Genomic DNA, 24,177 nt, shown 5'->3' with positions numbered 1-24,177 from the left:
AAGCCAAAACGTGAGGAGAAGCATGGAGTTGTCATGGCCATCGGAGACACAAGCCGGTAAGGGTGAATTCCATGGTAACATTAAAGGGATGGTACAGTATTGATGGAGATAAAAATTGGGCTTTTAACTTTTTGCGAGATACTAACAAAACCCTTACACTGTATGAAATAGTACAGAGCATACCATTTTAATAGGAATTCAAAGTTTATTTGATGAAAATCTGGTTTGGAATGACTGAAACATCAATCCGGTGGGTAGCGATCAACAAGTTTATTTTACGCTTGCTCGGAACATTTTTTTGATTTCTTTGTTTTGCTATCAAAACATAAATAATATTCTCGTCTCGGAGATGTAACAACACGTAGACACATGTATGCCAGACTACCGTGGGCCAGCGACTAAAGACTGGTTTCTGGATATCTCGACCACGGCCCTGTCTTATAAAACTTGTGATAAAAATCAATCAATCACAAATCTCTTGAAAGGTGCAATTAATCACAAGCTGTGATTGATTGACTGCAGTTTCCATCTTAATTTCAATCAAAACTTTTTTTTCTGATGGCTTTGCATTCAATATTAAAGTTGCAATTGATTTGAATAGATCACAACTCTTTATTAGACGGGTCCCTGAAGTGTACACAGCGAAAGAAAGATTACAAACTTGTAGCATGTGTTACATTATGTATTTTCTATTAGTGTAATTTGAGCAGAACATACATCATATTGGTCAAGTATCTTTTTTTTTTTCTATTCCAGTACCAAATCGAATTATCCTAAGATCTCAAATAACTGGGCGGTTCAATTCCTTTTTGTAAATAAACTATAGCCAGTTGCTTTTTTTCCCCATGTGGTGTTTCAGTTGATCTTGTTCTAATGGTGCATGTTTCCATACAATGTGTGCACGACATACATTTTACAAGGTACAACGGCAGGTAGGCAATATAGACGTTAGTGATGTTAACTACAGTTTAAAGCTTCACGTTTCATATTAAAACGCATTTACTGAAATGTTCTGTTCCTCACTCACGGCACAGATCTGTTATTATGTATAGTCGTGCAGGGTTGGATCCAAGAATTTTGTAAAGGGGGGGTGTGACCAATATTTCTGGTGCGACTTTAGGGTTACATTTTCATTTTTGTTTTTATTTCTTTTGTTTTTAACGAAAATAAAGGGGGCATGAGCCGGTTGCGCCCCCTCTGGATCCGACACTGGTCGTGTCACTACGGTAACGGGATGACATTTCCAAACACTTGTTTCAATCGCTTATTCATAGTGGTTCATTGATTACCATGTATCGAATACATCTATATGTATCATATCAATGAATTTCTTCTCTCGTCTTAAATCTTGTTGTTTTCTCATTTCTATTTTGTTTTTATTACTTTATTATTTTTTTTTAAGGTTTCCTGTCGATATCATACTGGAATCCGGGGATTGCGTCCAGTTACCGGAAGAAGTGGCAGCAGGACTAGAGTTAGAGTTGGGAACATGTGATATTCCGATTAACATAGTATACACCAGTGTGAGTGACAACGACATAGTGTACAGCATGAAAATTGTGCCTTAAAGATACTAGTAGGAATACAAAAGGGATGGCCCATGTTTAAAACTGCTAGACTTCTTTATTACTTTGTCGTTTTTGTTGATCTTCTTTTTCCATTTTTCTATTGCATGTGTTATTAAAAACCAAATATTCAACTTTGCCTGGATGGTAAAACTTCTCACCACTGAGTTGATTACACAGAAGAAAATGCCGGAAAACTTGTATTGGGTAAAGGGTAACAAAGGTAGATCCAACAAAAAGACATCCTCAATTTGAAGGATTTGGAGGATCATTTGTTCACAAACACCAAGAAGAATACACAGGGTGAAGTAGTGCACTTGATGAAGATGAAGGTAATTCATAGGTATGAGAAGGAAGATCCAAGTACCATCCTATTCAAGTACAAATACAATTTATCTTCATGTGAAGTCAAGAAGGCAGGGCGAGGAAATCACCTGAAACACCCTGCAGGGCTATGCCAAGAAGCCCGACATGGTTTCCCTGTGTCAGGCTGGAGTAATCCCAAGAGAGAACCAAAGCTTCTACCACAATCTGAAGGCAGGGGACGAAAAGGATGAGCTGTCTCATCCCGACTGCCTTGCAGTCAAAGAGTAGATTTGTGAAACTGTCTGAAAGTTTACCAGGGTAGATGCTAGATACTCTGTCCCAAAGTGCACACACGTAAACACCCCTATACTCAAGCATGTATAAAGAGTATCACCGAGACCTTCTTGTAAAGTAATAATGATCCTCCAAACAGTTCAGTCACTTCGGAGAAAAAATAGAGTTTTTGAGAAGTCAGTATCAAAGATTACTTCTTTCTAGTCCTCAGGGCCCTGAATCATAATACTTGTCATCATTATCAAAATAACAAAGTGCATTAACACATCCCTTTCAGGGCAGTCACATCCAAGGATTTCACTTGTAAAATGTGAAAGACCTATTAAACACTTGTTTGATTTACGAGTATCTTTTCTCGTTGAAGCTTGTTATTCATTATCAAAAGCCATTTTTGACAAAGAGTCCTGAGCTTCACTTACTTTTTGTTTGTTTGTTTCATATATCAAATCACATTCTGGAATAATATCTTGGTTTAGGTTCTACTTTAAAACCCTCTTTAACACTTTCTTGCTATCTTCCAATATTACACCCATCCAACAATTACCAAACCAGCCTTCTGTCATTCCTATAACAATGAATTGTGAGTTCATCCCATTAATAATCAGAATCTTATTGATATTTGTATTATCTTTTAAGAAACATCAGAATTCTGGTGATATCACTTTCAATTGACACAAAAAGGGTCAGATACTATTAAAGATATGGAGCTGCATTTCAAGTGAATTGCTAGAAAATTGAGTTTACATGAATACATTTTGGTATGATTTACATAAAGTTTACTGTCAGGAAGTTAATACATTACTACACAGAGATGAAAAAATTATATTACAAATCAACATATGATAGTGATTATACCCACCAAATCTTAAGTCAATTGGTCAAAAAAAAAAAAAGAGGAAGAAGTTTGATCTACTAGATTCTTCGACAAAATGATTGAATGATCAACCTCTGAATGATTTCTTGATATTTTGCTATATATCCCATGATTTGATTTATTTTTTAAATTAATTTGATATATTTCCCCTGCCGACCTAAATCGTCGCAGATCGTCCGTCGCGACAATCAATCAAAAAGGGAAGCGCACTGCAAGAAGCTAATGGCCGACCACAAGACCTTTGATGATGTGATTTTTACCGACAAGTGTAGCGTACAGCTCCACCCAAATTCACAGTTGTGCTTCCGAAAGAGGGGGCAGGAGAGGAAACTGAAGGGAAGGCCAAAACATCCAGGAAAATTACATGTTTGGGCCAGAATTTCGCAGAGGGGAGCAACGCTAGCCTCATAATCTCAGGCATAATGGACTCCAATTTCTACTGTGAGGAAATTCTTCGCAAGACCCTGATCCCCTTCATAGAGGCGACGTATCCTGATCATCATCGGTTTTAACAGGACAATGATCCTAAACATCGCTCGAAGTTTACGAAGGCGTTCATGAAGGCGAACGGGATCAACTGGTGGGTCAACCCTCCTGAGAGTCCCGACCTCAACCCTATTGAACTCGTGTGGCACCAGCTCAAGTTATGGCTTCAACAAACCGCCAAGCCGCAGACTCTGCCAGAACTCAAGGAAGCAATATACGAGTTTTGGAGAACAAAGATGACTCCAGATCTATGTGGCAGATACATCAACCACTTTATACATGGTATTTAAAGGCTGATGGACGATCTAATCATGTATGTAATGAACATTATCATTGAAGGTTCACGACCACAAGACAAAGGCAACTTACGGAGCAGCTGACGTATTCCTTTCCAAAAGAGGAGAGAGACTGCTGAATGAGTACATAGGCAAACTGAGGGCCCACACACCTGGATATCTCCAGACGTCAGTCAAAAAAGAACCCCTCTTCCTCAGTGTGGGGGGTGGTCCCGTGACTGACTTTGGGACCCAGATGGACAGACCAGGGAAGAAGATGAATTACCAAGGGAGGTTTCTTCCACAGTTTGTTAGGCAGACTGTGGCATTTGCTGTTAGTATCCACAGTCAAAAGCTATGTTTCATATTATCATTGTTGTTGTTTTGGTTTTATTATCATTATTATTATTATTAGCATGATTATTATTATCATTATCATTATTATTATCATTATCATTATTATTATTATTATTATCATTATTCTCTCTCGAGATGATCACGTTGGTGTAACTTCTATACAAGTTAAACTAGCGGAGCAAGGCATCACAGGATTGCAGAAGCAAAATCCCCGCCGTTTGAAGCTAGAAGATTTCTGTGTTATTATCGACAACCTTTACAAGGAAAACGACGAGCTCAGCAGCAGGGACAATCAGCATATACTTTCCAGAGACTACCATCTAGACGTGTCGTCATCGACCATCAGACAGTGCAGGCAAAGCCTTGGCTGGGATCCCTGCCGAGCTAAATCCTCGCAGATCGTCCGTCGCGACAATCGATCAATAAGGGAAGCGCACTGCAAGAAGCTAATGGCCGACCACAAGACCTTTGATGATGTGATATTTACCGACGAGTGTAGCATACAGCTCCACCCAAATTCACAGTTGTGCTTCCGAAAGAGGGGGCAGGAGAGGAAACTGAAGGGAAGGCCAAAACATCCAGGAAAATTACATGTTTGGGCAAGAAGTTTGCGGAGGGGAGCAACGGATATCCTCGTAATCTCAGGCATAATGGACTCCAATTTCTACTGTGAGGACATTCTTTTCAAGACCCTGATCCCCTTTATAGAGGCAACGTATCCCGATCATCATCGGTTTCAAAAGGACAACGATCCTAAACATCGCTCAAAGTTTACAAAGGCGTTCATGAAGGCGAACGGGATCAACTGGTGGGTCACCCCTTCGGAGAGTCCCGACCTCAACCCTATTGAACTCGTGTGGCACCAGCTCAAGTTATGGCTTCAACGAACGGCCAAGCCACAGACTCTGCCAGAACTCAAGGAAGCAATATACGAGTTTTGGAGAATGAAGATGATTCCAGATCTGTGTGGCAGATACAACAAAGTGTACATCAACCAGTTATATGGTATTTAAAGGCTGACGGACAATTTAAAAATGTATGTAATGAACATTATCATTGAAGGTTCACGACCACAAGACAAAGGCAACTTACGGAGCAGCTGACGTATTCCTTTCCAAAAGAGGAGAGAGACTGCTGAATGAGTACATAGGCAAACTGAGGGCCCACACACCTGGATATCTCCAGACGTCAGTCACTCAGGAACTCCTCTTCCTCAGTGAGGGGGGTGGTCCCGTGACCGACTTTGGGACCCAGATGGACAGACTATGGAAGAAGATGAATTACCACGGGAGGTTTCTTCCACAGTTTGTTAGGCAGACTGTGGCATTTGCTGTTAGTATCCACAGTCAAAAGCTATGTTTAATATTATTATTGTTGTTGTTTTGAGTTTTATTATCATTATTATTATTATCATCATGATTATTATTATCATTATCATTATTATCATTATTATTATCATTATAATTATTATTATCATTATTATTATCATTATTCTCTCTCGAGATGATCATGTTGGTGTAACTTCTTTACAAGTTAAACTAGCGGAGCAAGGCATCACAGGATTGCAGAAGGAAAATCCCCGCTGTTCGAAGCTAGAAGATTTCCGTATTATTATTGACAACCTTTACAAGGAAAAACGACAAGCTAAGCAGCAGGGACAATCAGCATATACTTTCCAGAGACTACCATCTAGACGTGTCTTCATCGACCATCAGGCAGTGCAGGCAAAGCCTTGGCTGGGATCCCTGCCGAGCTAAATCCTCGCAGATCGTCCATCGCGACAATCAATCAAAAAGGGAAGCGCACTGCAAGAAGCTAATGGCCGACCACAAGACCTTTGATGATGTGATTTTTACCGACAAGTGTAGCGTACAGCTCCACCCAAACGCACAGTTGTGCTTCCGAAAGAGGGGACAGCAGAGGAAACTGAAGGGAAAGCCAAAACATCCAGGCAAATTACATGTTTGGGTCAGAATTACGCGAAGGGGAGCAACCCATATCCTCGTAATCTCAGGCATAATGGACTCCAATTTCTACTGTGAGGAAATTCTTCGCAAGACCCTGATCCCCTTTATAGAGGCAACGTATCCTGATCATCATCGGTTTCAACAGGACAATGATCCTAAACATTGCTCGAAGTTTACGAAGACGTTCATGAAGGCGAATGGGATGAACTGGTGGGTCACCCCTCCGGAGAATCCCGACCTCAACCCTATTGAACTCGTGTGGCACCAGCTCAAGTTATGGCTTCAACGAACCGCCAAGCCACAGACTCTGCCAGAACTCAAGGAAGCAATATACGAGATTTGGAGAACGAAGATGACTCCAGATCTATGTGGCAGATACATCAATCAGTTACATGGTATTTAAAGGCTGACGGACAATTTAATAATGTATGTAATGAACATTATCATTGAAGGTTCACGACCACAACACAAAGGCAACTTACGGAGCAGCTGACGTATTCCTTTCCAAAAAAGGAGAGAGACTGCTGAATGTGTACATAGGCAAACTGAGGGCCCACACACCTGGATACCTCCCGATGTCAGTCACGGAGGAACCCTTCTTCCTCAGTGAGGGGGGTGGTCCCGTGACTGACTTCTGGACCCAGATGGACAGACTATGGAAGATGATGGGTTACCAAGGGAGGTTCCTTCCACAGTTTGTTAGGCAGACTGTGGCATTTGCTGTTAGTATCTGGAGTAAAAAGCTATGTTTTATATTATTATTGTTGTTGTTTTGATTTATTATTATTAATATTACTTTGCAGAGACTACCATCTAGATGTGTCTTCATCGACCATCAGGCGGTGCAGGCAAAGCCTTGGCTGGTTCCCCTGCCGAGCTAAATCGTCGCAGATCGTCCGTCACGACAATCAATCAAAAAGGGAACCCCACTGCAAGAAGCTAATGGCCGACAACGAAACCTTTGATGATGTGATTTTTACCAACGAGTGTATCGTACAGCTCCACCCAAATTCACAGTTGTGCTTCCAAAAGAGGGGGCAGGAGAGGAAACTGAAGGGAAGGCCAAAACATCCAGGAAAATTACATGTTTGGGCCAGAATTTCACGGAGGGGAGCAACGGATATCCTAACTTGTAATCTCAGGCATAATGGACTCCAATTTCTACTGTGAGAAAATTCTTCGCAAGACCCTGATGCCCTTTATAGAGGCAACGTATCCTGATCATCATCGGTTTCAACAGGACAATGATTCTAAACATTGCTCGAAGTTTACGAAGGCGTTCATGAAGGCGAACGGGATCAACTGGTGGGTCACCCCTCCTGAGAGTCCTGACCTCAACTCTATTGAACTCGTGTGGCACCAGCTCAAGTTATGGCTTCAATGAAACGCCAAGCCGCAGACTCTGCCAGAACCCAAGGAAGCAATATATGAGTTTTGGAGAACGAAGTCGACTCCAGATCTATGTGGCAGATACATCAACCACCTGCGCAGAGTCATACCTGTAGTGATTGAAAAACATGATGTCACCATTGCCAAGCACCTTGGAAGCTGTCTACACAACATTTAGGGCCACAAAAATTTAATTGTTGGGCCATCTAAATGATATTTGATGAATTTTGATGGCCCTAATTGGTCATAAATGAAAAAAAAATTGCATCAAGCCTTGGATATTAAAAGCTATCCCACTGTAGAATCCCACTACTGCTGGAATTCTTCAAGTTGAGAATACCTGGCATCCAACTTGAACATAACGACAATGCACAGACTGTACTGTGACAACTGCCAAGAAGAGAAGAGGAAGCCATACTTCATCCTCTGTGCACCAACAGGAAATTTGTCGGTCACACAACCTCCACTTCCATCAACCAAAAAAAGACCTGTGCAAGGAGTGTGCTGCTTTGATAATCTCAGCAGTGAAGAAAAGTTGAAGCATACTGAGGAGCAGCACAAACACCTTGAGATGAAAGGGAGAGCTAGACAGGAGAGAAGGGACAGAGGGGAGAAGCTGAAAAGATCCTGCTTTCAGGTCATTTACATTTGACCTACAGCAAACCCTATTCTGCCATCATGGCACCCACCATCTAGAACACCCTACCCATCTTTGTCCGTACAGCACCAACTCAATAGACATTCAAGACAAGACTCTCATTACTTTTGTCATTCAGCGCAATATTTTTATATTATTTGTATTGTATTACATATGTATTTTGCATCTGTTCTGTAATCATTTGAATAATTATTGTAGGGTGCATACAGACTTGACTGCATCATGCAATATTTAAGCTGAACATATTATTTTTTCCCCATTTTTTTATCATCATCATCATTACAACTATTGTTATTATCATATCATCATTATTCATTGCAAGACGAAGCTATCACATCACAATGTCATCATATTTAAGCAAAGCACTTAGGATGCAACAAACATTCTTTGGTACAAAAATGAGGGGGAATGATGACGCGTCATCAGAGGGCGAAGTAGTGCACTGGATGAAAATGAACTTAAGGTAACTGGGAATTGGCTTGAGTCATTCAGTGACTCAAGCATTAGATCAATATTGATTGTAAATCTGTACCATAAAGATACCTTATTATGCCTAAAATCAGGCCTAAGATCAAGCATAATTTTTTTTTGAATTGAGCATAACTTTGTGCCTGTTTGAATTCAAGCATAAGGTATCTGAAGCCCTTTATAATTCCCACATATTTTCACATTCTCATCATGATTTTATAATCACTATAATGATTTATTAATTTATTTTATCATTTAATGTTTTTTTTCTACTTCTTTGTCATAGTAAAATGGGAAAATGTCCAGAGAGTGAGGGATGCGGAGGTCCTGGACATCATTCTCAGCAATGCCCACTGAACCGGCGTTGCCAGGAAAATGACCCTTGCAGAATTCGCTGCCCACAAGCACGTCAATGGCAAGTGCCTTATCAAGGTATAATTACAGTTCTCTTCACAATTACAGTTTCAAAATAAAAGAGAGTGGTAGAAATTAGCCATCTCCATGAGAAGAGCTGCCTCTAGGTGCGATATCCCAGCCACGACTTTGCGGGATCAGGTAAATAGATGGACAAAATCAAGCATGATTCCCAGGAGGGGAACAGTGTTGACTCAAACAGGATGGAAGAGCCTTGGTTGAGCATATCGAGAAGCCTGCATTTTATGGTTACGGACTGACCATACCTCAGGTGAAATTTATTTGCTTTTACCTTGCTGTGGAAAGTTTTATTTGTGAATTTTATTAGTTAAAAACGTTTAGATTAAATACAATGTCAGAGTATAAACTGTATTCATGGAAAGCTTATTATGTATTTTTTAATATTTTCTTTTCACCCAAGTAGATACTTCACCTGGCCACAGACATGGCAGATGAGCTTGGCAGACAGCCAATAAAGCTCAAAGGACCACTGTTCATGAAAACATGGTTCAGGCTATTCACCAGAAGATGGCCAAACATCAAATATCTCTCACACACACACACACACACACACACACACACACACACACACACACACACACACACACACACACACACACACACACAAATAATGCCTCTGGCAGGCACCCTTTGGACAGAGGCATAAAAAGGATGAAAATAATCTAGCCTAGCATTGTATCTTTCATCCTATTTCAAGTGAAGCTGCAACATCGCCTAGCAATTAAGTATGAGAAGGGCTTTATGTTGATTGCACAGCACAGTGGGATGCATCCCTTCTCATTCTACATTGGGTGACTTGATGCCTTTCTGACTCAAAATTAAAGTATGTAAAATAGTTATTGCCTCTTTTATCATTCATTAATAACTCATTAATCAACATAAATTAGAATAGATACATGTTTGAAGTGGCTTCATGTCCAGGAGGCAACAAGAAGCATGACATGTGTAACTCAGTTCTGGCCAAAATTAACTTAACACCCTTATCTTTCTCAACCGCTGATATGCCTACATTGCTGTTGTCACAAAAATAAGTTTGCTTGTACAAGACAGACAGAGAAATTCTTAGATTGCAAAGCTTGAAGTCTTCAGAAAAATCAGAGGTATGTTCAGTGTTTAAACAGTTTAAGTAAACATATTAAGTTTCTTTTGGTGTTTCTTTAATATACTGTGAATAGACATCAATATGTCTCTCCATGTAACTTTATTATTTCTTTAGAGAGAAAATCATACATCAGAAAAGTAACAGATCAAACCATTTTCAGTAAGTTTATTTGTTCAATTTCTTTTCTTAAAGAAAAACAATAGCAAATACACATTTGTGTTTGTAACCACTGGTGACATTGAGCTCACTTACCTGAGCATTTTGAAGCATGTGAAGTTGTTGGACAAGGGCATGGTTGATGGTCTTCATTCTAGACCGACGTATTTCCTCCATGGCTTCAAAGCCAGGTGGGACGTGGCGATGAATGTACACTATCAGGTGGCACAATGCCTGTCTTAGACGCTCTGCAAATTCGTGAAGAACAGAAGGCATGCTGAGCACAGACAGAAACTTGCTTTCACACACAAATGTTGACTGATATCAACTTTACATTAATGTGGAATGATTAAAGAAAAAAAAAGAAACAGATAAGTAAACCACCAGTTACATTGGTGACTTATTATTTAGTCATTGCTTTTGTCAAGAAAGCTTGAAAATGAATCAATTATCATCAAACTGAATGTCCTGTTTTACAGCTTACATCAAATTCTGAACACCCTGAAACATTGAGTTCCCGTGTAACTCATTAAGCTTACATACAGACACAGCACAGAACTACACACTGATTTGAATACATTTCATCTGAACAATTCATGTATGTCCTGTTTGAAAGGGAGAGGGTAGATATTTAGATATTTCCTCGTACTTTCAGAGCAACATGCATGAGCAGTCCTAAAAAAACACAAAACAAACCCAAAACAAACAAAGACTGGTGGTATATTTTCTTTGATAAGTCATAAAACAAAAAAGAAAAATGATTTGAACACAACTGAGCAAATGTTCTGGCTACTCAACACCTCACATTACTTGACTGTCTTTCACTGAGAGCAAAGTGTGGATGGGGATGGGTGGGGGGGGGGGGGGGGGGGGAGACTGTGTCAAATAGTGAACAGCAAACAATCTACCAACTACTAGTATCCTGTGTGTAGCACCTTGTAATGCTCTCGTTGCTATTACAATAACTGCTAGGATCAAACCTAGCATCTTGCTAGGATCAAACCAATGCAAGCTGGAACAAATCTAAATCTAAATCCAACTCTTTACAGTCATCATCACAAATCTAACCTTTTGAAGTCATCATCACAAATCTAACTTTTCAAGTCATCATCACCAATCAAACTTTTAAAGCCATCTTCACCTGTCCTGAGGGTACACAGACCATACTTTAGCAAGTTTTCCGCCAGCTTCTCCGTCACCATCTCAATGATTGATGCAGGCAGGAGGTGGGCGGGGCCACCATTATGCTCCTCAAACAGTGTGAGGAAGCAGTCTGCAAGACTTTCCTCCAGTCCGGTGCGATCTCTGTACAGTTTGTGAAAAAATGGTAAAATGTTAATTCCAGACAACTACTTAGTCCAATTGTCCTAACCAGATGCTAATTTCTCTTTCTCTCTATCAATTTTTTTCTTATCTTCAAGCATGCCCACAAAATGAAATTGATGTTTGTATTGCTTTATTAGGTAAAACAACTTCAGCAACAGAGCAAACACTCAACACAAACAACCACTTTTGAAATAATATTTCAATATATATCAACAGCAATTTCATTAACCATTGCTTGTCTGGATATGTCATTCCTTTTCATCTGCTTAAGAGGGCAACTTTATCACTTTCAAATTATTGGTTCTACAATTACATCGATACAACTAATGTAGACGTGTATGCTACTAGATTTTAAGCCACACTATCACAAAGACTGACAGATCGAATATCTGGCACATATTCTTTTTTTATTATATGTGGCCAAATGTCTGTTTCTCTTTAATTCAAGCTTACGCAAGAGGGCAGGGCCATTCTTGAATTCAACATCCTCCTACCTGAACTCCCTGAAGATGTCATGCTCTGACTGGAGGCAAGTAAGCATGCTGAACATCAGATCAACAATGTGATTGATGGACTGCAGAGGGGGTGTACCCACATAATGGATCAGCCTAGCCAAGGTCTTCAGTGACGCCTGTTAACAAAGAAAAAGACAAGCAAGACTTCAAAATAGACCTGAGTCACATGTTCATCAATGCATTTATTCGATCACAGATTGTGTACAGTAGGCAACCTCTGCATCAGAGCAGATTAGCATTACAACTATCGTTACATTTATTTAGTGTTATGTTATGTACGGAAAAAGGAATGAAAAATAAATGAATTGAAATAAATTGAATGGAATGGAATGGCATGGAATTGAATTGAATTCCTACTGTTATAATTATCATCACTGTAATCATCCTCATCATTCAACATCAATACATATCACCATCAGCTTTATCAGTTTTCAGTATGCTGATACAATACAAAACACAATAAAGAAGAATTGGGCAGCAAATATGTCTGTAAGCATAAAGATGGAACAGACTATAAGCCCTGGAGGCATTGTGTACTAAAGTGGCTCCACACAGCATATATAGAAACACCTGACCTGTTTAATCTCCAGCTGACCATCCTCCAGTTGCCATGCCAATGTGGTCCACAGGAGCAGCATGCTGTGTGACAAAAAGGACTGGGCATCTGCTGCCATTTCGCTCAGAACATCACTGGAAGACAACATCAAAACCGAGTTTCCATTGAATCAGAGTATGACTAAGTGCATTGCATTCCTTTTAGGTTTTTTGGTCTATTTGTTTATCTATTTATTTTTTAAATGCAGTATCCAATATGTAAAATGGGTGCAAAACCAAATATAAATTTTGGTAGAAAGTTTGGTTGGGTCTGCGAGAAGCATTAACCCGTTGAGGACGGATTGATTTTGCTACAACACGCATTTCCCATAGACACTTGCCAGAGTATACTCGGGACTCGTCCTCAACAGGTTAAGAGATCCACTAGGCAAGACCAGAAATCAGCCAGTTCCTTTGACACAAAGATGTAGGGAACATGTGACTATGCCTCCACCCCTATTTCAGAAAGTATAGACTAAACCCAACTTGAGCCCAATATGCTGTGATTGACAGTCCAAGCCCTAACAAATTAGATCATTTACATTCCTCCTGAAATAAACAAAAACAAAACAAAAACATAACAAAAACAAAAAATCTAAAAATGCATATTCAAACTGTCAGGTATTGCTGGCAAGACAAGTTCAATATTCTAGTGTCATCAAACACAAGGGAAGGGGATTACGTAAATCTGTATAGAAGCATTAGTGTTTATCGAACAATTACTTGTATATGCCACGTATCTAACGAGTCTGAATTTTCTTGAATCGGGACTTCCAGACAATTTCAAGAGTGGTAACTTTCATGATTGTGGAGTACAGTACTGAAAGAAGAAATGTATGCATGCACATCGCTTTCAGGTCAGAATCAGAGTTAATATTTTGCTTGTTTTTAAATTTGCTAATAGCATCCGATTCGCCAAATTTGCAAACATGAAAACCTCGCAAAATAGTTTGGCGTATACAGTGCCACAGTAGATATGACTACTCTTAAGCCTATAGATTTAGATTAACATAGAAGGGCATTGCAAGTTCTCCTTCCAGGCTTATCTGAACACATGAAACACACTCCTATGTGCCGAGAGCACTGTCTTACCAGATGGCAACCTGTAGGAGAAAGCAATTACTGACGTGGCAGACTTCTATGCACTTTGGATGGGAGCTGATGATTTTGAATTCTTGATGTTCCTGCAAATTTAAGCAATAAGGGCGAAGTGTATTGAATGCAGACAAACTATTGAAAATTTGAATAAAATTGGAAAACATGCCAGAATGCTGTAGTGTCTGGCATTGTTGAAAGTGAGCAATTGCAATATCAGAAGTTATGTCACCTGTATGTACATATTAAGCATTGCCCTTTAAAATCCACAAAAGGTTTGCCAAACTGCAGGTACTGTAAAACATGATATATTCGCGGCATGAAATTTTCGCGAATTGGAGCCGACAGCCCTTTTCGTGGCATGAAATTTTCGCGAATTGCCACTGGTGTTCAATGCATGCAGTGTAGACAAAAACTTTCGCGTGCATTTTAATTTCGCGAATTTTGGCGCTCGCGAAATTCGCGAAATTAAAATGCACGCGAAAATTTCTCGTTTTACATTATCTGTTATCATTAGCATGGCATGGTGCAAAAGCAGATATAACATTGCACCCTCCCCCAAAGAAAAAAAAAAAAATAGGGGGGAAAACAAAAGGAAATCTTTTAAAAGAAAATCATGATTTTCCCCGAACGGGAGATAATACAGTATGGTGTCCTTTAAATTGCTCATTCTACTACACAGAATAATGATAACATCGGCTGCACTGCAAGAAAATGCATCATGTACATTCTTAACCCGTTGAGGACGGTTTAATCTTGCTACGACACACATTTTCCATAGACCCTTGCCCAAGTATCCTTGGGATTAGTCTTCAACAGGTTAACACTTCACTTCAACTACCATTTGAAAGAAGGGCTAAACTTCTACAAGGCAAACTAAATACCACTTATCAGAAGATATTTCTTTACTCTCTTTGTAGACTTCATCCCTTTATTTCTTTTTTCTCTGGCTGTCTAAGAATGAGAATGGTAACTAACGAAACAACTATAATAGATGTTGCTTGACTTTCAGCATAGGGTGACTCCTGGGATAGCTTTAAGCCTAGTTCCTTCCTTCTAACTTGGTGTTCACAATGTCACAAAACAAGTGTGCAATCTTGCTTTATCAAGAGTAAAGTTAACAAACAGAGGACATCTATATTAGACTCTCTTCATTCATGAAACTCATCATCTCATTGATGTGTATTGCATGAAACATAATACAGTCACAGGCAGTAGGCATATCATAATAGAGAGTACTTTGTCACGGATATTTCAAATAAACTATGAAATCATTTCTTAGCACAACAATTGGCAGGTACATGTATACTAAGTTATTCATTCATGCAAAACTTCCGACAAAGACATCATACCTCCTCATTAGCTATCCGGCCGACATTGATCGCAAAGTGCTTCACTTGTATCTCTGGTTCCTTGACCTCATCATCATCATCGGTGAAGCTCCCATGGTTTATCTGCATCAGTTCTGATTGAAATATTCACATATTCAAAAATAAATATTCTTTAAGTCACAATATGTTAGGACTTTGATGAAAACACCATTCATAGGCTCATCTGGTCTTGCATGGTTTGGATTCAAATGATTCAAATCTGATTTTACTCCTAACACAAATAAAACATCTTGAATTCTTCTTTCTGTTCTGACTTTTTTTTTCCAGGAATCTAAAACATCTGCAAATATAACTAAATATCAAAATTATGTATTCTATAATGAGCTTCATTACTTACGACAGATTTACAGTGCTTTCTCATTCCCAACTTTCCAAGCCTACTACTGAATCATGGGTAACTTTGGAACACAAAGATCTACCAATTTCACTCTCATGAACTATTACTTGATCTGTTTAATGACACTTCACCTGAAGTCAGGTACACTGTAGAGTGTACGTCACAAAATCATGTACATTTGATAACTCTGAGCAGAAGCAGGTCACAACATATACAGATTATAAATGTCGCTATGGCGACTGATGCCTCCGCCATAATGCATGATTCTCCCAATAGGTGTATAGCACAATGTCTTCACAATGTGTGATGACAGTTTCACATAACTGGCAAAATATTGAAATGACAGGTTTGTCCGAAATATCTTGAATGTTCACTTTCCTTGAACTAGGTTTGCTATAATTATCTAAGAAAGAGTTCAGGTACATGTATTTGGGGAATTGAATATTTTTACTTAACTTCTGACTGACCCTTTTTCAAGTTTATGCATTGAGTAATTTTAAAGGTATGAAGAAAGAGTGTAATAACAGTGTATTTTTTTTTGTATTTAAACCTTGCCTTGACCCTTAACCTTTGACCTTTGACCTTCTGGCAGGAAATTTCCAAGAGAATCTCCATTAGGTAATACATGTTGTGTACATATTGTATATTGAATTTTAGAAATAATAATGCAAGCATTGCATATATATACTAGTATATGAGGGAAATAGTAAAATATTGAGGAGTTGACCTTGACCTTTGACCCCGACTATTGACCCACGACCCCTAAATTCCCTAGATAATCCCTGCCAGTCAGTACATGCATATGTACCAAGTTCCATGAAGATACATTGAACCATTTGCGAGAAAAGTGAAATTGTAACATTTTCACCTAACCTTGACCTTTTGACCTTTGAAATTATGACATGAAACTCTCTCTGGAGAATCTTTATGCAGTAGTACATGTCTACACTAAGTTTCAAGAAAATACCTTTGGGCATGGCATGGATATGGGGGAAATAACAACATTTTTAGCATTTGACCTTGACCTTTTGACCTTTGACCTCTTGCCAATGTCACTAAAATCTACTCAACTAATTGCCCCATCATACATCATCCTTAGACCAAGTTTGAGGAAAGCTGCTCCATCCAGTTTTGAGTTAGCACATAAACAGATAAATTTTAGGATTTGACCTTGATCTCTGACCTTTGACCTCTGTCTGATTTCACTCAAAAATCTATCAAATAATTGTCCCACCATACATTATCCTCGGGCAAAGTTTGGTGAAATTTGCTTGATCCAGTCTTCAGTTATCGCGTAAAAATATACAATTTCATGATTTGACCTTGACCTTTGACCTTTGGCCAATTTCACCCAAAATCTAATTAAGTAATTGCCCCATCATACTTTATACTTGGACCAAGTTTGGTAAAATTCCAGTCAATATTACTCAAGTTATCGCGTAAACGAATGCGGACGGACGTACGTACGGACGTATGGATGCTACAGACGCACGTACAGACGTACGTGTACGGACGGACAACCCGAAAACATAATGCCTCCGGCACCACTTCGTGGCGGAGGCATAAAAATGGAGATTGTTAATGAATGAGTGTTCCTACCACAATAAAAAACCTTGAAAAATGTTAGTTTTACATTAATGACCTCTTGAACATTTTACAGAGGGTTTCTAACTTCAAATGTATTCTCCGCTAATAAAGTTAAAATACCCAAAACAGAAAAATTTGTAGGCCGCAATTGATAGGATAAAGACGTGCAATCTCAGAATGACAAAATACTTCTTTTAAGATGATTTGTACAACATCTACAAGATGGCAGATTTCAAATCCACCCCTTTTGCATTTCAACCAATCTAAGACCAATCCCATAAATACCTCACTATTGTCTACGAAGAAAAAAAATGCAATAACAATATCAAACTCTTCTGCAGCACATCAAGGTTTTTTTTTCTTAAAATGCATTATTAAATCTATCCAGCCTTGGCTTACCAGCCAGAAGATGAACAAGCTCATTGATGATGCGATGGAAGCTGTTGGCCTCCTTGAACTTGATGAGTTGGAGCAGAGAGAGGACAATTTTGGAGGCTTGTTCGTGGATAAGTCGACAGCCATGTTCAGCCAGCAGCTGAAAAAGGTGACTCAGAAGCCATTTATTCAAGGCTGAAAAAACAAACAAACAAACAACATAAAACTTTGATACAGATAGTGATATTTTACCATTTGAGAACAGTTTCCCATTTACACAGTGATATAATTTCTATTGATTTCTATCAACACATTTTGACGGATTTGCAATTGATCATATTTAGAAGCCCTCCTGGCAGTGAGGAGCTATGCTTTTATGCATCCCTTGTTTTGATGTCTTCCAGAATATGGAAAATTTGAATCCCCTTCTGGCTTAAATTGCTTGGGCCACTGGTCTTGAAGTTCAAAATGAGCATCGTAACGGCACATTTAAATGCTTGCTTTTAATGCAAAAGTCTAATACACAACATCTGAGACACTTCATGCATATAGGATAATTGACTGACCATTAAAAAGTTGTCATATGTCTCTATATATTTGTCAGAATTGATCAGATTTTTCTATCATATGTAATGTTGCATTTCTACCAAAGTTTATACTTAAATCTTTTCTGCTCTCACACAAAATGGAGGTGTGGTATCTCATTAGGAACAAACATGCTTTTACAGACTGTAGGGTCTTACGAGACCTGGGCCCCGTTGCTAGAAACTTTGCGTTTAAACGCAACTTGCAACTGATCGTCACTGGCCAATCAAAATCATTGTTGCATGCATGTCTTCTTAATAGGGCAGACCCTGAGCCAATCAGAATGGTTGTTTCAAAATTAGCAATTATTTGCAATTGATTGCAACTTTCTTGCAATGGGGCCCAGGATGGCTTACATGCATCATATTTCCCTCATTGATTTACACAAAATACACTGTAATTTCCTGATATAATTTCCAATCAGAAACTGCACAGTGATCAAGAACGAACTATGAACAAAGTCCAGGGCAGAAACGACCTGCAGGTGTTTGTATTCTATAACCTTTACAAGGTGAATTATGTCAATAGCACTCTGCAATTTATTTGCTTACACATACAATAACGAACAGGACATATTCACACTTAATTTTTTTTTTCCTGTTCTGTACCAACATCTGAAAGGGAGCAGTTGTTTGTTGAATGACATCTAAAGGAAGTTGTACACACAGCTAACAGTTTATGACTCACTTTCCGTGACAAAGAAGTCAGAATGGGGTCCTCTGTCCGAATCCCTGCTGCCAGAGCTCTGGGCGCCCTGTGAGTCATGAGGTGGGTCGGAACCGACAAAGATCTCCGGCTTCCCGTTGACATAGTACTGGATGAAGTTGAGCGCTGCGACACACTGCTGACTCCCAGAACTGACAGACTCACCGGACAATTCATTGCACACTAAATATAGTAAGAGGAAACAAAATGCAGTCACTGTGTCACATTACGATAAATGCAGCAATTCCTTTGCCCAACCCTGATGATCTAAAAGTCTGGTAGCAAAAGGCAACGAACATAATATGACCAACAGAGTACTACAGCTTACAAGTAAATACATCCAAAGAGATAAATCTTGACCTTCCCTTTCCATTTTTCTTTCTTTTTTTTTTTTTTTTGGGGGGGGGGGGGGGGAGGGACCAATCTGATATCACCTGAACAATATTTTATCCCACCTAATTCAAACTGCTCGAATATACGCTTTATTTAATCTTCAAGACTTGTTGCCCAGATTTTTTTTAAAAAAATGCATTTCTGGAACATGAAATCTTTAATAACAAAGAATTACAGTGAAATTAAGAACTAGAAATGTCGCTATGGCGACTGGTATGCCTCCGCCATAATGCATGGTTCTCTTAATAGGTCTATAGTACATGTGGACAACGTATGATTACATTTTCACAAAATTGGCAAAATATTAAAATGACAAGTTTGTCACAAATGTGTTGAATGTTCACCTTCCTTGACCTAGGTTGAATTGGATGGATAGGAGAGCATGTATTTGGAGATTTAAGAACTTTAACTTGACTTTGATCCACTCATGAGTTTATGCACTGAGTAATTTTTAAGGTATGGAGAAAAAGTGTAATTTCTGTATTGAATAGTAAATTGTTGCCATTTTCATCTGGCCTTTGACCCTAGAAATCATAATAAGATAATCACCGTCAGGCAGAACAAGCAAAAATATGTAGTAAGTTTCAAAATAACTTGAACCATTTCCTAGATAACACAACTTCACCCCCTAACACACATACATGCCAAGTTTCATTAGGACGGACGGACGGACAACCCGAAAGCATAATGCCTCCGGCACCACTTCCTGGCGGAGGCATAAACAATGCATGGTTTTTGTAAAAGAAAAGGCAATACATCACAGAAAACTTAATTTTGAATCAACAGTAGCTGATTTTCCAATTTGATTTGTTGACACTGTTTGCAAAAACATCCCACACAATATTGGGCTTCAGTCACAGTGGACAGGGAATATTGACAAACAGGGATAATTTGTGACCCACTACAACAAAAGGATCCTAAAGTCGCTGACGGCTGAGCCGAGAAAATCGAGTTTGAAGTCAGACAATCAAAATCGGTCAAAACGATCAGATTTCTGTTTTTGGCATAATTTTGTAGTCTAATGTAGCGTCTAACATCTGCCGAAATTTCGAATCTAAATGATGGAAGGAAAGGCAAGAAAATAGCATTTTTCTGGGCCATGATTTTTCTGACTTTCAACGGAACAGAAACGTGTCCGAAGATTTGGATTTCGCGCCGCAGCTAGACCCCGCCCCTAGCAATGAGGAAGTGATCTTATTGGTCAGTGCGTGGCATCCTAGTTACTGATTGGTCGTGCTAGACCGCTGGTGCTAAGCTTGAATGAACATCGTGGAGGTTGCTAGGAGCATACCTTCTATTGTTAAGCGGGGAAAACTGTCTTGCCTCCCCTTGATCATGGTAGCATGGGAAGGAAAACTTCGAAGGCAGTTTTCTCGAAACGCTGATTCCTAAACCACTCGACATGCGCTAACAAAATCATGGATATCTCTGCAATCGAGTATTTTTATGAGTCGTGTAATATATGAAATTGAAGTGGAAAAGGAAGGAAATAATGTCATGCCAGTTTCAGAAAACTGTCCTCCCACGACTTACGGATCCTTTTGTTGTAGCGGGTCACATTTGTATAATTGCAGAATACATGATACTTTGAAATTTGTGATTTTCATTTTTTTTTAATTTCATGCACATTAAAGGACAAGTTCACCTTCATAAACATAAGGATTGAGAGAATGTAGCAATATTAGTAGAACACATCATTGAAAGTTTGAGGAAAATCAGACAATCCGTTCAAAAGTTATGAATTTTTGAAGTTTTTGTGCAGTAACCGCTGGATGAGAAGACTACTGCAGTGTGTAAATAACTTAGATGTCACATGCGTACAACAATATAAGGAAAATATAAAGAGAATTTCACAAAATTTCATCTTTTGAAAAAAGTACACATTCCCCCGACTCGTTACCGACAAATGTTATGGGTAATATTATTCCCCCTGCCTTTAGAAAGAGGCAAGTCAAGCACTCTTTTATTATGCGAAAAAAGTGAAAATATGTTGAATTTTCTTTAAATTTTCTTTATACTGTTGTACGCATATGACTCACAAGCTGTAGTAGTCTCCTCATCCAGCTTTTCCAACACAAAAATTTTAAAAATTCATAACTTTTGCATCGATTGTCCAATTTTCCTCAAACTTTCACTGATGTGTTCTACTAATATTGTTGCATTCTCTCAATCCTTATGTTTATGAAGGTGAACTTGTCCTTTAAATCAATCTTGAAGTACTTACAGATTTTCTCACTGATCAAACTTAAACCATAATCTTACATATTTAGAGGTACTAACATAAAATATGCATTTGAAACAGGGACCAATCTCATATTTAAAAAAAAAAAATGTTTTTCTACAATCCTTCTCACAGAAGGTAAAGATGACTTTATCATTTGCCCAATGCAATCTAATCATTAAAAAATTGTGTCCTTTAATAGCATGGATTTCAATCTGCAGTTTAACAATCTTGCAGGGATAATTTCTCATGACCACTGAAACTGTCAATGGTGGTGTGCTTTATAAAATGATCTATTCATATTGGTTCCAGCAGACATTCAGAATTTAAAAGTGCCCTTTTAGGAATGTTTATCATGAAGTGGAAGAGTGGTGCAAGACGACAGAAAGCTCACCATCATCAATGTTTGACAAAAAGTCTGCTGTCAGCCGGCATATTGTTTTCCTGTAAATCTTGACCAACAAGTACTCTTGCTGGGAAGACGATCTGCAGAAGGTAATCAAACAAAAAAGAGACAGAGAGAGAGAAAAACAATTTGTAAGAGATACATAGGGAATACATGTCATAATCGGCTTGCGTGTACTTTACAACTAGGTCAAGTTTGGATGGATTCCAAAATTGTTAAAGGGCTGCGTACTCTTTTCCCCCCATTTTTTTACTGGTCTATTCCTGAAAAAAAAAAAAAAAAACGTTACTGGTCCAACAGTGATTTTTACTTGTCTGGACCGTCTGACCAGTGCCAGCCTGCAGCGCTGGATTACAGAATGCTGATGAAAAAAGTTTGGTAAATTAAGCGCAGCACCTAGGCACATTAAGAGTCTAACAAACAGGCACTGTATGATTCATTCAATGTGTAACCAAAACATCAACTGTGCAACCCAACTACTGGTATACAGTGTGTTCCAAAAACAAATAATAATTTGATTTTTGCATTGGTAACTTCCATTATGATCAAACTGTCTGAATGCTATTTCAGAGTCTAAAAATATAACATCTTAGCCATATTTTGCAGAAAACCCCATTCAATTTGGTAAAGTGGTCACAGAGAAATATTGTTTCATGTAAATCGAGTCATGGGTCTGATACTTCGAAGTTTAGTGCCTGGATGCAGTTGGAACTGCAGATTAAATTGTAAACACATTGGACAGTATTTGGAGGGAGGGATTCATGACATGCTTAACAAAAATCCTCATTTCTCTTTGACCACTGAAGCAAATAAGATGGGGTTTTCTGAACAATGTGGGTAATAAGTTATAGTTTCTTATCCTGAAATTGTATCTGGACTGATTCACTATTTTTTAAGTTATCATTGTAGAGGGTCCCATTGTAATTTTTTTTTTTTTTTTTGACATGCAGTACAGCAAAATCCTCACATCTGCATGCTGCTTAGCTGCTCGTTGGCTTCCTTCAGGTCTCTCATCAACACATGATGAGCAGCGCCCTCATGCTGCAATGAATCAGCAGCCATGTTTGATGTCATCAATGCCTCCTCCGAGTCCAAGAACCTATCTGATGGAAACCAAGATCAAGAGGTACTTTGCTGAATCAGGCATAAGATATCTTTTATCCAACTGGCACATGAATGTGGAGACTGACAGTGTGTACACACTGCATGATAGTGATTACTGACTATAGCATATCTACATGAATAGAACCATTCCCAAGTCTCACAGCAGAACATTCAATGGAGTGGTAAATTAGTGATTTAACACACAAGCATAAGATAACTAACTGGCAACTGTCACTGAGCTGAGTAATAGACACCAGAAATTGTGTATTTTGTGGGATACACAAAGTTTGCCATGGACATCGTCTAAGTCATCATACCAGTCAAAGTGGCAATCCCACTTTATAAAGTTTTATTTATGACTGATCATGCTGATCAAATAGATACTATAGTGTAGGTCTAGTACCAGGTATTTCAAAACGACTTGTTCTCACATGTAGCTCCACACTCCACACTTGAAAACAAGCTATTCCCAATTCTTGTTCAGTCATATCACGTTCAACTTCATGCTTAGCCCAACCAGACGCTGTTACTACGCATCTACGTACAGCGACTGGGCTGTGTATAGTTACTTCATGCTATGTGCCTTGTAATTGGGCTTGGAAAACCATTTGCTCATCGGCGAGGACTGTGCCCCACACTACAGACTACAGTCATGTCAGACTGTGCTGTGTGGACTGTGGTTACATACACCTACAAGGAATACATCTCTCTGAAGAGTACAACTGAGCAAAAAAGCGTCCTGGGGTTACCCCTGGCTCTACTCTGAAGACCAGAGAAGACTGAAGTTGGTTGGCAACTGACCACATTATGACACACTTCCAGGTCCAGTATCAGAATAACCCCTGGACGCTCCTTGTACACAGTTATACCGAGGGAGCGCCCAGAGTTGAAAGAGTGCTGTCACTGAACGTTGAAGACAAACCCAAATTTTAGTGGCTCTAGAAATAAGTAATGTATTTCACCAGCAAAAGGCTTACTTTTATACTCTACATTACAGTCACTTATCTAATTCATACTTGCCATTCACTTGCACACTTTGAAACTGATCTTACGGTCTTGAAAAGACGTTTTTCTACGACTAGTACGAGTCCATCTCCATTCTCCCCTTTTCCTCCCTTTTTTTTTTTGAAACAACCTTTGCGAAGGCACATAGCACATTGGCGATATGATTATGAATAGACTCTATGCATGTAAGGCGCAATGTTTTTCGC

The 24,177-nt window shown here is 38.9% G+C and overlaps 1 protein-coding gene across 1 annotated transcript in view; it reads right to left on the bottom strand.

Moving 5' to 3' along the window:
* Positions 1-22,961, bottom strand: part of LOC139722327 (serine/threonine-protein kinase atr-like) — a 30,213-nt gene extending 7,252 nt beyond the window's left edge. Inside the window, exons 1-10 of the mRNA XM_071633637.1 lie at positions 22,830-22,961; positions 21,851-21,942; positions 18,825-19,025; positions 17,577-17,747; positions 15,215-15,327; positions 13,860-13,951; positions 12,749-12,863; positions 12,153-12,289; positions 11,474-11,637; positions 10,429-10,580 (exon numbers count right to left, since the gene is read on the bottom strand). Coding sequence (XP_071489738.1) covers positions 10,429-10,580; positions 11,474-11,637; positions 12,153-12,289; positions 12,749-12,863; positions 13,860-13,951; positions 15,215-15,327; positions 17,577-17,747; positions 18,825-19,025; positions 21,851-21,942; positions 22,830-22,936 — 1,344 coding nt within the window. The 5' untranslated portion in view covers positions 22,937-22,961. The remainder of the gene's footprint in view (positions 1-10,428; positions 10,581-11,473; positions 11,638-12,152; positions 12,290-12,748; positions 12,864-13,859; positions 13,952-15,214; positions 15,328-17,576; positions 17,748-18,824; positions 19,026-21,850; positions 21,943-22,829) is intronic.
* Between the last annotated feature and the right edge of the window lie 1,216 nt (positions 22,962-24,177).

This window comes from Diadema antillarum, unplaced genomic scaffold (genome assembly GCF_040938485.1).
Source record: "Diadema antillarum isolate AM-2024a unplaced genomic scaffold, OU_Dant_1.0 scf00000163, whole genome shotgun sequence".
NCBI lineage: Eukaryota > Metazoa > Echinodermata > Echinoidea > Diadematoida > Diadematidae > Diadema > Diadema antillarum.
Note: the sequence above shows the minus strand (reverse complement) of the source record. Positions and strands in the feature narration are given on the sequence as shown.